The sequence below is a fragment of the Antedon bifida genome, chromosome 5, assembly GCF_963402885.1.
Source record: "Antedon bifida chromosome 5, ecAntBifi1.1, whole genome shotgun sequence".
In the NCBI taxonomy this organism is placed as follows: domain Eukaryota; kingdom Metazoa; phylum Echinodermata; class Crinoidea; order Comatulida; family Antedonidae; genus Antedon; species Antedon bifida.
In genome coordinates, this window is record NC_136230.1 from 18,756,909 (window position 1) to 18,770,142 (window position 13,234).

At 33.2% G+C, this 13,234-nt stretch overlaps 1 protein-coding gene across 2 annotated transcripts in view; it reads right to left on the reverse strand.

Moving 5' to 3' along the window:
* The window catches only part of LOC144842612 (dynein axonemal heavy chain 2-like), a 182,439-nt gene that overhangs the window by 80,615 nt on the left and 88,590 nt on the right, over positions 1 to 13,234 (reverse strand). For both annotated transcript variants that reach the window (XM_078699067.1, XM_078699066.1), the window contains exons 30-32: positions 1,966 to 2,103; positions 1,124 to 1,527; positions 374 to 563 (exon numbers count right to left, since the gene is read on the reverse strand). In XM_078699067.1, coding sequence (XP_078555193.1) covers positions 374 to 563; positions 1,124 to 1,527; positions 1,966 to 2,103 — 732 coding nt within the window. The remainder of the gene's footprint in view (positions 1 to 373; positions 564 to 1,123; positions 1,528 to 1,965; positions 2,104 to 13,234) is intronic.

Genomic DNA, 13,234 nt, shown 5'->3' on the forward strand with positions numbered 1-13,234 from the left:
TATTAATTTCAACTTATGTCATCATACATATATGCTGATTTTTTTCTTTTAAGCCCATGGTCACAGATGTTGAAGTAGCACTTTCTGATTGCATTTCTGAGTTGAAGATCTAGATGTCAACAAACTTCTTGAATATAATACATTGTTATAATTTGTTAATTTTGAACTTTGACCCCTTATATCTCGAAAACGCTTCCTTTCTTGATCGAGTACCTTCCAGATTCGTAATCTACGGAAAATTCTGGTCTAGAAAAATTAGGTGGTGGTGATACTCCTTCTGCCACCGGACTTGCTACTGGGCCTTCTGGGAGAACAGACCTTGACTGAATAGGTCCCCCCATACAAAGAAGAAATAAATAAATTTAAAAAATACCTGTGCAAGACCACTGAACATTCTACCCATTGACTTGAAATCCAGACCTTCTGAACAGTTGATAACAATAACATAATTACCAAGAGCTTTGCCTAAATCTTTAGTGGTTTCAGTTTTACCAGTACCAGCTGGTCCCTTTGGTGAACCACCACGATGCAAGTGAAGAGCAGTGGTCAAAGTCATGTAACAACTGGCAACAATTTAAAAAATATATAGATATATTTATAAAAACATGGTATTTGAGAAAAGGGCTTAAAACTACATTTTTTTCGAAATCAAGATTGTTGTCTTATTTGACTCTTGAGGGATTACTCTATCACTTGAATTGACCATTTAAATATGTCTACAAATATGAAATTTATTATAATAAATGGGGCTTATCTACAAACAACCATAGAAATTGCTGTGTAATGAACGCAATTGAAAATTGCTCATGCATGGGCATTTTTATTTTTAACACCGATTTTTTTCAACTGGTTGGCTGGCTTAGTGGTGTGGTACTGCAGCCAGGGATCTTGAGGTTTTGTAGGTTTAATTCAAGTTTAATGTTTTCAATTTTTTTTTTAACTCACTATTGTCTCAAACCATCTTTACCCATCAGTCTTTACCCACCATTGCTTTGTATGCCTTGAGGTATGTTTTTCTAGGCTTACTCATAATTTTTTTAGTCAAAGAGGTTAGACGACACATTCAGTTTACATCCAAACAAAACAAAGCTGTCAAAATCTAATAAAAAAATAAGAAACTAACCGATCGGTAAGAGGGGTAATAACTAGCCTTCCAGAATTTCCAAGGTACTCATAGCCATACTGAAATTGAGTATTAGTCTGTCTTACAACACAGTCATCAATCTCCTTATCCCAGTAAACACGTAGTTGACTAAGCCACTCAAATGCTGTTACATCATTTACATTTGATTTTATCAACTTTTCAATCACATCTCTTGCATGAACTTCTATTGTTACCAGGGACACCACCTTTGCACGTAGCATTTTACTTAGTGAGCCTCGAATCATTTCAGAGTACTTGTTTAGTACTGAAACTTGCTTTTTCTTCATATTTTTGAGGAATTTCTTTTCACCTCTTTCTTTGGTCATTGCTAATGCTTTTGTACAATCTGCTGTCCACTGCATCTGGCTTGATGTGATGGTCATCTGAAACAACAATTTAATTAAATACGTTTAAACATGATACTTTATCAATCAGCAAATGTCATGTTAAATAAAGTAAATCATTTTGGTCACTGGTTTAAATGATGTATTATATAGTTGGATAAAAAAAAACAGAATAAAAGACAATATTTTGCAAACACCCTTTTATGTGTGGACTATACATGAAAATATATTAAATGAATTACTATTAGTAAGAACAGGCAAATCATTAAATATCCATTGTCATATTTAGGTTCTGATCATGTACTTGTATGATATTTAACTATACAATGTCTATACCCTGGAGGATCTTTTATTAGGCAATTTAGCCTGTCCTATACAAAATAATCATCAAAGTTGCTAAACAACAGTCAGTTTTATGAATACAGGAAATTGTGTTTTGTAAATAAATGCTACAAACAGAGAATGTATCCATGTTACCTGTCCAGGCCATTCTTTGATCCATTTATCTCTCTTTGAGTTCTTCTTTGACGCTAAGTTTTTAAGGGAGATTTTACACTGTTTAAGAATATCTTTTAGTGTCCACCTCATTGTCCTCTCAATATCACAAAGCCATGCCTACACAAACAACAACAATATGTAAAAAAGTTTAATAATAGTAAAGCCAAAATACCGCTAATATCAATTAATAATGATAGACATGAGAAAAAAAAAAAAAACAATTCATTAGGGAACAGAAAAGTAGAAGAAAAATTGTATTCAGTGGCTGTTAAAAACATTGCAGGATTCGTCTTCACCAAATACAAAAGTAAAATTGGGTCCAGAGAAAGAACACAACATACAACACATGCACAACAAACAATAAATTACTAAAATGAGGGTGTCCAATTTTGGCAAGACCCAATTGCATAGTCAGGTGGCTTAAAGCACCAAATTTGGCATGAGACTTCTTTTATACCTACTAATTGATTTTTGCCAAAAAGCCACCCGATCATCTTCTGATTTTCCAAGATGGCAGTAAAAGTTAAAAATAGACAAATAATGTACTGAATCAAGAATTTCTGAGGTCAGTAAACCTATTCAGGAAATATTATATAATGTGAGTTCAAAGATGGCGGCCAAAAATAAAAATGGTGGTGAAATACATATAATCCTATACAAAGTCACAAATAATCCATTCCTTCTGTATTTTTGTCTGCAAATCAGACAGATAATGCAAGAATTGCATTTTAAGAATTGTTTAACTACAAAAACCAATGTTGTCAAATTTCTAAAGTTTTTCTTTGACCTCGAATCACAAATTATTTCTTTGGTCTTATCCGCATTTAATTGGAAGATGTATATTAATATTCGGTCTAATGGAAATATTTGTCAAAAATTGGCAGGAAAGATTATTTTTGGTATTATTGACCTTTAACCTACATGTCATATAACTCCGTAACTAACAGTTGGATAAAATTTAAATAGGTCTCAAATTAATCAGAAGATGTATGTTTCTATTTAGTCTAATACAAACTTTTCCAAAAAATGACCCAGATTCTTTTTTATTGACCTTTGACCTGTACTGGTACACATTTCTATATCTATATATAAATTTACGTAAGGGAAAAATTCGGTAAATCGCGCGTTATTTCTAGAATGTTCACTCGATGGTATATGAAGTTGGTCCGTACTTTCGATACTGATTTTAACCACCTGATGTAACCCTGTTTACTAATTAAATTGAGTTAGATAATTAGTTATTGACAATTAAAACGAATTTAGGTTCAACGATTTGTCCCAAATAGGGGTGTTTTCCAATCGTGATATACACTGTCTAATGCATGTCCATCTTGAAAAATACCCGTATACAATAATACGAGGATGATTCGCATTTTCCTATCTCCTCCTACGATAATTGTTTTTAATGGCTGAAAACGGGTTGAACAGCTCGAGTACAGTATCATAATGTTGAAGACAGGCCGATTTTCTTTAAAAAATACTATTTTGATAGATTTAATATACGTTTATACAAATGTATTGATTTGAGATGAATGGAACATTCCAATCTTTGTTCCACAAGTGTCTATTCCCTCAGGCGTCGTAAAGGCAAGTACTGTATACTCAAAACAGAAATTTGATCCATTTTTTTTCCAATCTGTGCTGCAGAGGTTGGATATAGATTTTTTTTAAACGGATAATGAGCTAGCGTTTTCAGTCGCCGTATATTTATGTACAAATATTTATTATTGCAGTTAAACCACCCACTTAAGTATGAATTGGCTCTAAGAAACAATTGAAAACCATTAGGCCTACTAATTAAGTTGAGTTAGATAATTTAATATATATTGACGATTAAATCGAATTTATGATTTGCCCCGAATAGAGGTGGTTTTCACAAATTGTTTTACATTATATAAACATATACACGTCGTAGTGATGTATCGTTACATGTACTGTACTTTTCAATCGACTAGGTGATAGTTTCAACAAGTATTACATCGCAATGTTTTACTGTGTTTAGTGGTATATTATTTGTAAAACATGAAAACAATTAATATTTCGTTTTTAAATGGATAAAGAATATATTTAAAAATTGTTCCTCTTTGCACCCATTCTCTTCCCCATCCCTCAACCCTAATGTTACATATAAAACACAAATTAAGTTTGTTTAAAGTGGAGCTCCACCCAGAAAATTGCTATTTTTCATACATTTCAACTATTCTTTAAAAATATCATCCCTCATACTTCATATTTTTTTGAAAATTTTTTCAATGAGTATGATTTTCTTGAAAATCACGCCTTTTTGCCTTGCGTTTTGGGGGGGATACCTTGTAATTTCCTATTCTTTTACATGCAAAAGGGGAGTATATTTGAATATTCCTAAAAAATTAATTTCTTCCCTAAAAAGAAAATGTAAAATGTTTTTATATGTAATTTTTCCAGATCTTTTTATTTCTGGTATTGTTATTGCGTATACATTGTGCAATTTCGCGTAAATAGACACTTTCCCCTGTTGGGTCCAATTGGGTTTTTTACTTTGCTAGGAAATATGATCACGTGACATTTCTCACGACATTTTTCACACTGCAGCTGGCGATCTGTTATTGTCGCGATGTTATTTTTGACGGGGGAAAAGTATATTAAAACATTCTGGATGTGACCCTATCATGTTTTACAGTGTAATAAGTGATTATGAGATTATTACTAAAATGTCAAATTTAACGAGATTTGAGAAAGACGTGGCTAGCCTATATATTCAACGCCGTGGTTAGGATTCCGGCACCGGAACTCAACTGCCCAGCGTTAGGGAATCCGACACGCTATTGCGCATGCCCAGAGCGAGGTAATCGGCGATCGACTCTATACTCTATCATCTACAGACTAACCATACTACACTATCTTTGCTAACAGCGATGGATCTATTAATAGCTGCGCCACGGCGAACTAGCCTAGCCCATTCATATATAAACTTCATATAATTATGAATTATAACTACATGACTAGTTATATGATTTTCAAGTACAAAATAAAAGATTTCATATAACGCATTACTGTAATAACATGCACTCGTATACAAGTTGATTTGTTGGCGGCAGCTGCCGCGTGGATATGATGTGAAAAAACAGTTTTTCTCCCGTTCCAAACTTCATACTTCCTCTGTCTAATAATTACAGCATTACGATTTTTAGATAGATACTGATTCTTATCAATATCATAATAATAATTATTTGAACGCGTGGCGTAGTCGTATTTTAATTATTTAATTCATGTATGGCCTAGGCCAAGTTTCATCCCCCGCGCAACGACTAACTAACAACGTTCGACTCTCGGTGGTGTGTGGTGCGCGGTCTGTGGCACTAGAAGTGCAAGCTATAATTACTTCGCTCTGGGCATGCGCAATAGCGTGTCGGATTCCCTAACGATGGGCAGTTGAATTCCGGTGCCGGAATCCTAACCACGGCGTATATTCAATAAAGCTAGGCCTACTAGAGTCTAGGTATGTAACGATGCTGCTTGGCCTCTAGCTGGCTGCCTGATAGCCTTACAGCAGTGAAGTTTGTTCTGGCACCCAATCTCGGCCTACCCATGGGCCATGATAGGGTGCCTGAATAGTTGCTTTTCAGTCAGACATAAGCTTCCACATCCGTTACTATTCTTTACTATTCTGAGCAATACCAGTCTTGTTTTGTAGAGAATTTTGTGTTTCACAATTCTTAATGTGCGAGAAAACCTAGGAAAGATAAATGGGACGAAACGACCAAGCATTTTCGAACCCATGACTACAGTCCTACCTAGACATGAATTCAAGCCTAGCTAGCTAGGCTGAGCAGACGATTTAGCTAGGCCTAGCTTAAAATTAATAAGCAATTTGATTAAGATTATTATGCTGTTGTTGTACAGTGCAAATCATGATGTTACATGTAAATTATGCTGACATTTTTATCGGAAATATTACTTGGGCCTAAACAAATCGTATTAATTGTGTGTATAAACAGGGAGTTGTAAAAATTATTTACAACTCCCTGGTATAAAATTGATTCGCCATTTTCCAACACATAATTTACCAAAGGGGAGACATTTCACCAACGCGTTCACCGACTAAAACGCGTCAGTCGCTAAGTGTAACGCGTTTTGCGACGTATTGTAAACTAATAACCCTTAAGTTACTGAAAAAGTGTAATGTAGTAAAAAAGACTATTTTTTTTTAGAAATTAGTTTTTGGAAAATATTGCCATATCTTCCCTGTTTTTTGTATGTAATCACTTTCAATTATACATACTTAAACATAATATAAGCTGAGAAAGTCTGAGTGTAGCTCCACTTTAAATCTGACTTAAACAATTGGTCTCATTTTGTGACAAGTTTCTCTTTCGGAAGTAATTCCCAGGGTGCTAATTTTAGTTGAGTACATAAATCACAGTGTCTATTTATTCGTTTCTGTAAACAACATGTATTATTGTCCTGCGGTACGTACATTTGAAATCGCCAGTTTTTTAACGCTGAAATTATTATGTATTCGAGAACCATCTGTGGGCACGACCATGGAGTAAAGAATAAGAGGAGGCACAACACGGCCTAGCTATCTAGTTAATCCAATTAGTATCACGCTGTGTGGTAGTGCTTAAGCATAGGGTAATAAACTTCCCATAACGATCCTTTGGAGAACATCCTGTTTACCCGTGCAACTCGCTGCAGAGTCGGCTCTGATTACGTAACACCCTAATTAAGGAAGAAGCCAGGCATGACATCAGTGACAAGAAAAGTAAACAGAGGCTGCGCAGTAGTTTCTAATACATCATAGTGAAGCATGACCTTTGTGCAGTTGTTCATTGTTCTTTGAGCTTTTTTCTCGAAAAAAACGTTTAAAAATCAAGTAAATTTTCACAGAGATATCGCAGTTTTTATACCAGCTAACAAATTAATCATATTTTTATCAAGCCATAGACGTATCATTTGGTAAATCAAAATTTTACCGTTTAAGCAACTTTTTAATTTACGAACCCTAGTGCATTTTGTAGCATATTAAAGACTCCAACTTATTTTAAAATCATATTTTAGTGCGCGCAAATGCGCGCATGAAAAAAATTATATAATTTGTTCTCATGAATATTCAAAAATATACGTATATTAGAATTCCAATGACACAATTTTTTACTTTTATTACTGTATATGACATTTAATTTATGTTTCAGTCTATATTATGACCGTTTAGCAAAACTAAAATTCTTCTATTTTAGTCTGATATTGTATAATTAAATTATTTATGATATTAATATCATAAAATATATGATTTTTACGATCACATACTTAGAGTTCAGTGAAATTGTAGGACTAACTTATATATCGTTTAACGATTTGTGGCTACACATAGGCCTACTACATAGTAGGCCTCAGTTCGTAATATATTATTATTTAATAAATAGCCTAAATAAGGAAAATATTTAATCCCATAATGATGGACATATTTAGTGCATACCGTAACCGGTAGGCCTAATAGGTTCAGGCATAGGCGTGCCTATAGTAATAATAAACAATATCAGTAATAATAGCAATAGGTAAAAAATTAGTGGTCATAAAAGTTTTTTTTATGAGAACTTGTTAGAAAAATATATATTTATATGTTTTATAATAAAAAAGTTTCTATAAAAATGTAAAAGAAACCTATTAATTTATGATTAATTAAATTAACTAAATTTGTAATTTGTTAACACACAACAGTATTTGTTATGTACAGCATTAAAATGTGTTATATCTGCTGATTTTAGGCACTTAACGTAACATTATCCGAACTCATGACAAAAACTTAATTAGTTACAGGTAAAAGAGTGTACTTTTACTTATGTGAACATTGCCCTCAATCTTTATTTTCCCAAATGTGTTTCAATGACCATGAATACATAATGTTTTGCTATTTCATTTGCCTATATTGGACTTCTGCAACCAATGAAATATCATTCAGGCCTTGTCTTTTAAGGCGAGTGAGTGCGATACTCACCTAACACACTCCTAAACCTAATTTGAGACCTACTTAAAGTTTGTCAAACTGTTACCGTGTTATATGACATGTATGTCAAAGGTAAAAAATACCAAAAATCATACTTCCGGCCATTTTTTGACAAAAGTTTTCCATTAGGACGAATATTAATTTGCATCTTCCAAATACTTTGGCACTAAAATTAAATTAAAATTTAATGTAAGCGTTGCGGAGATATGGCCATTTTGATTTCAATTGGATTAAAATATTCAAATTGAGGTCAGAGGTCAAAGTCAAAAAAATTGTGATGGGTTTCCTGATTTGCAGATGAAAATACATAAGGAATGGACTATTTGTGACTTTGTATACGATTGTATGTATTTCAATTTCAATGGCTACCACATGACATGTACAAGTTCCTTAGGCCCTGTTCAGACCCATGGCGTTAGACCGTTTTAGCGTACGACGCTAAAAGAATGTGTGTCTGAACAGTTGGGGATTAGCGTACAACGCGTCGTACAACGGTTGTAGCGTTGTAGTGGAAAACGGTTGATAGTACCGTTTTAGCGTACGACGCTACTGTAAGTCAACGTTGTATCCAATCAGAACGTTTCCTGTTATGACGCGAAACAAGGTTTGACCTAGGCTGACATCTTGTATCGTCAATGTGTGAGATGGATTTCAATAACAAAAAGGCCAGATTAAATAAGGCCTAACTACACTATAAATACAACTGTTACAAAGGCTACAAACTACTATCAACTGATTACCATTATATTTTCTAACAAATGACATGCACCTTGTATTTAAACATAGGGACTACGATCCCATCCGCTTTTAGGCCTAGCTAGGCCTAGAGCCATTCACGCATTTCATTCAAGCTAAAAACTAGCGTGGGACATCAAGTCACTCATTCATACAACTGGACAGACTAGACTGGACAAGTTTAATGCTGAAAACCCCCTAACTCCTAAAAAATTCAGTAAACAAACAAGGGGAGCTGTGTCCCTTTTATTAGCAAGTTAAGGGTTATTAGCAACCGACTGGACTGGAATATCTTTGACTGGACTGGATAGACTAATCACAATCAATTTTTTCTTCATCATTAGGAGGCCTGCTTTATTTTCGTAACACAAGAGCCTGGGGAAAATGTTTTTTACTACAAAATAAAAACAATAGAAACAGAAATTTGGCTTTACTATATTTTTCTTAAATAAATGCTGAGGTATGTTTTATTTACGGCAAATTTTGTCATAATTGTAGGGCTGAGATCTAGGCCTATATACAGTGAAAATAATGATGAAAACACGTGGGTAAGAGCACATGAATATGCCACTAGAAACAACCTGAATGACGTACTTCCGTTGTAACGATAATCGTACGCTATGGGTCTGAACACCTCGTTTTTTTCTCTGCGGTTTGTAACGTGACCTTGCTAGTAACGTTGTACGCTAAAACGGTCTAACGCCATGGGTCTGAACATAGCCTTAGATTTTTTATTATTTCATTTAACCTGTCAAAATTGTAATGAGGTATCATTTTAACACAAACACAGCAGGGTTCTTGTAACACCAATCTGCTTCATTGGGACTGCTATATACTTTACAGTAGTACAGTTTCTAGGTGGCCTTGTACCACTGGACATTAGTAATTAAGAGCCATTGTCTGTAAGAATCAAAGAAATATCAAAAATAGTGGCAGACTCAAAAAAATGGATTTCTTTCAAATTTTGCACATGGCTATATATGTGTTAAGAGAAATCAAATATGAAGTATTTTTTATTTCACACATATATTTTCATGGCAACGGCCAAATTTGTGTTTTTGACAAATTTTGTCATTTTTTAAGGTTTTTTAAAATGGATATTGGTACTAATTTGATGAACGATATTTTTGTTTTGCTCATTTAATTATAACAAATAATGAGTGTATGCATAATAACAATGCATTGTGTACCTGTTTCATAATTTTTTTTTAATTTTTGATTTTATACTTTGGGAGATACCATTTATTTGAAAATGGGTGTTTTTCACTTTTTTTAAATTGTTAAATGCAACTAAACTTTACTTCACTATAACGCCCAAAGTGGTGTATTTTTTTAGCTGATTTATTAGAAATAGGTTGTTCTAAGGTTTAATAATTGATTTCTAAAATAAAATACTGGGGTAATTTAAAAATCTACAAGCAGTGTTGCGAGAAACATAGGCATTTTTATAAAAAAAAAACATGGTATATTAGTAAAAACATTTTATTTTCTTTGATTATTTGATTTGAAACTCTTTGGTCAGAAAATTTTTTAATGTTTTATATAGTTCTAGTTGTGTTGTAAGAAAAAAATAATGTAATTCCCAGTTTTAATGTCATTTTATAGGTTATATCCTCTGGAAATTTGAATAAATTATCAGATCGTTGTGAATTTTAATCTTTGCAACAGATTACTCCTCTCTTATTTTGAAGCTCCTCTTTCATTTTTTTACTTCTTTTATTTGCTAACCTAAGCAGATCCCACATGCCCATCCACCACCACTTTCGACTACCACCAACCCCCCCCCCCCCCTCCCCCTCCCTACCCCGACAATAACCACAAAAAGATAAACTGCAACACTTTGGTCGATCATCCACTATAGAGTGTCAAATGCATGCATTCAAGCACCACCCACACTGCCGCTACCATCGCCCAACCAATAGACGGATTCAAACTCCTCCATCCCACCCCCTCCCCCTTTCTCAAAGCCCCCACCCACCCCAAGTTAAAAATTGCAATGCAAAAGATAGGACAAAAAGTTAAGTTTTTAGACCCTCGCCTCCAACCCCCTTACTATTTCAAACTCCTGGATCCACCACTTTCCCCTCCCCAAAGTTGAACCAATCAAAAGTCAATGATATACTCAGGTATGTTAATGCTACATAACAAATATTGAAGCCCTGATGTGAAATTTTATTTCATTTAAGGTCAGCATGTAAAATATCACACTTTATATTAAATATTGTTTTTAAATTCTATATTTTTTTTACTGTGATGGTTTTGGATTCATTATTAATTATTAATTAATAATTATCTGATAATTATTTAATTTCCCTTAGTTATGCATAGCAACAGTTACTATGGTAACTAAAATTGAGATATTCTTTAGATTTGTCATACTTATCTTATACAAATTTAAATTTGTAGATTATTAGCAGGCATGCCTTATTTACATTTTCAAATTACCGTTTCACAAGGTCATATTCATAAGGACTTTCTTCTGTGATTATTTTTATTCATGAAAACTCCATATTTTATTTACAGCGGGCACCTCCCGTAAGCGGCCACCTCCCTTAACGGACGCAAGTTGAAAAGCCTGTTTGTTCTTCCTATCTAATTAGTGCATTTGGTACCTACCGTAAGCGGCCACCTCCCATAAGCAGCTGCGGGCACCTTTTTATACTAAAAATGAGATTTTTTGTATGATAAATGACCTCCCGTAAGCGGCCACCTGAAAAATGTGATACTTATTGCATGGACCTATGAATTAGAGGTCCATGTTTATTGTATTTCTTTTTATATTAGCTTTATTTCGAAGCGGTTTTAAAAACATTACTGTGAAGAGATGAGAAAACTACACAGATTTTGACCGACCATTTTTCATATGATAAAAGCTTTTAAAATTTGTCTGAAAATGCTAAAAAATACTAAACCACCTGATTATAAATAATAATACAATTAGCTGGAAAATTGAGAGGCTCTTTTCGTGTATCGTGTATAGCCATAATACGTGATTTTGGCCCTTTATCGGCAGAACCTCCCGTAAGGGGTCACCGCCCGTAAGAGGCCACTTTTCCTTAGTTACGCATAGAAACAGGTTCTAAGATAACATAAATAATACATTTTGACATAATTTGACCCAACAAATGACCCTTTCACAAAGTCAGACATTTTCTGGGATTCAGTAGGTAAGTGAATTTGGGAAAAAGTAGTAAAGCTATGTAATCAATTGTTTGTAGTCATGAAACCCCATATTAAAAATATTGTACTTAGTTACGTATAGAAACAGTTGCTACAGTACACTATAGGTAAAATGTCATTTGACCTCAATATGTAAAATATAATTTTTTTTTTGTATGAAAACTCCATATTTTATTTAAAAAAAATTATCCTTAGTTACGTAAACAGGTTTAAGATAACACTAAAGGTCAATTTTTTACCTTTATTCAGATTTGTCAAGACTTTCTTTCTGAGATTATTAGGATTCAGTATTGAAAGTAAATTTGGCAAAAAGTAGAAATGTAAAACTATGTAGAAAAAATGTTTTGTATTTATGAAAAACCCCTTATTTTTTAAATATTTTCGCATAGAAACAGTTACTATGGTAAAATATTGACCTCATTTGACCTCAAAATGAATGAATTTACAAGGTCAAGTTTGTCATCACTTTAAGATTATTAGAATGCAGTAGAAGTAAAATTGAGAAAAATTACAAATGCAATAAATTCTTTATATTCATAAAAACGCCATTTTTTACGGTTTTTTTTAAATTACTTTCCTTAGTTACACATAGAAATGGTTGCTAAGGTAACACTATAGGTAAAAAATGAAAATTTTTGAGAATTTTTTATGAACTATCTTGTAAATTTTGATCAAACATTAATAGTTGTAGTAAAGTGGGGACCTGTCCTGTTTTGCATTCTGACCCCTTTTGACCTCAAATGACCTTTGAGGTCAGATTTTTTGCGAGGTCTTTCTGTATCTCTTTACACAAAATAGATGTAAAAATTTATAAAAACCATTGACGCAATTATTTCAAAGTTTAACGTTATTTTCCATCAACTAAATACAGTATTTCAATGCAAAATACTGTTTTTCTGGCAATTAATTGAAATAAACCTGGCAACACATTCTCCTATTTTATCTAAACTATTCGTATGACTCTAGTAGCATTATGACAAGCCACATATACATTTTATTATTGTATTAGCCATATTTAAATTGTGTTTCATGTGTTTTGTTTGTTGATATTTTGTTTGTATTTTTTTGTATTTTTCGTATTTTCCTGGCAACACAAAACCTATGTACGAAATTTACCCCAGTGTTTTTTTCGTGATTATTGTTGACAAACCTATTGACTATCAAATTACAAAAGTTCATTGATATAAAAACACCACTTTGGAAGTTATAGGTACGTTTATGAGGTATACTTTTATAAAAAATTTTTTTTTAAAAAACACCCCTTTTTAAAATAATGGTATCAACCAAACTCCATTTTGTAAATTTTTTTTTTCTACATTAAATGGAACTCAATACATGTTGTTTACA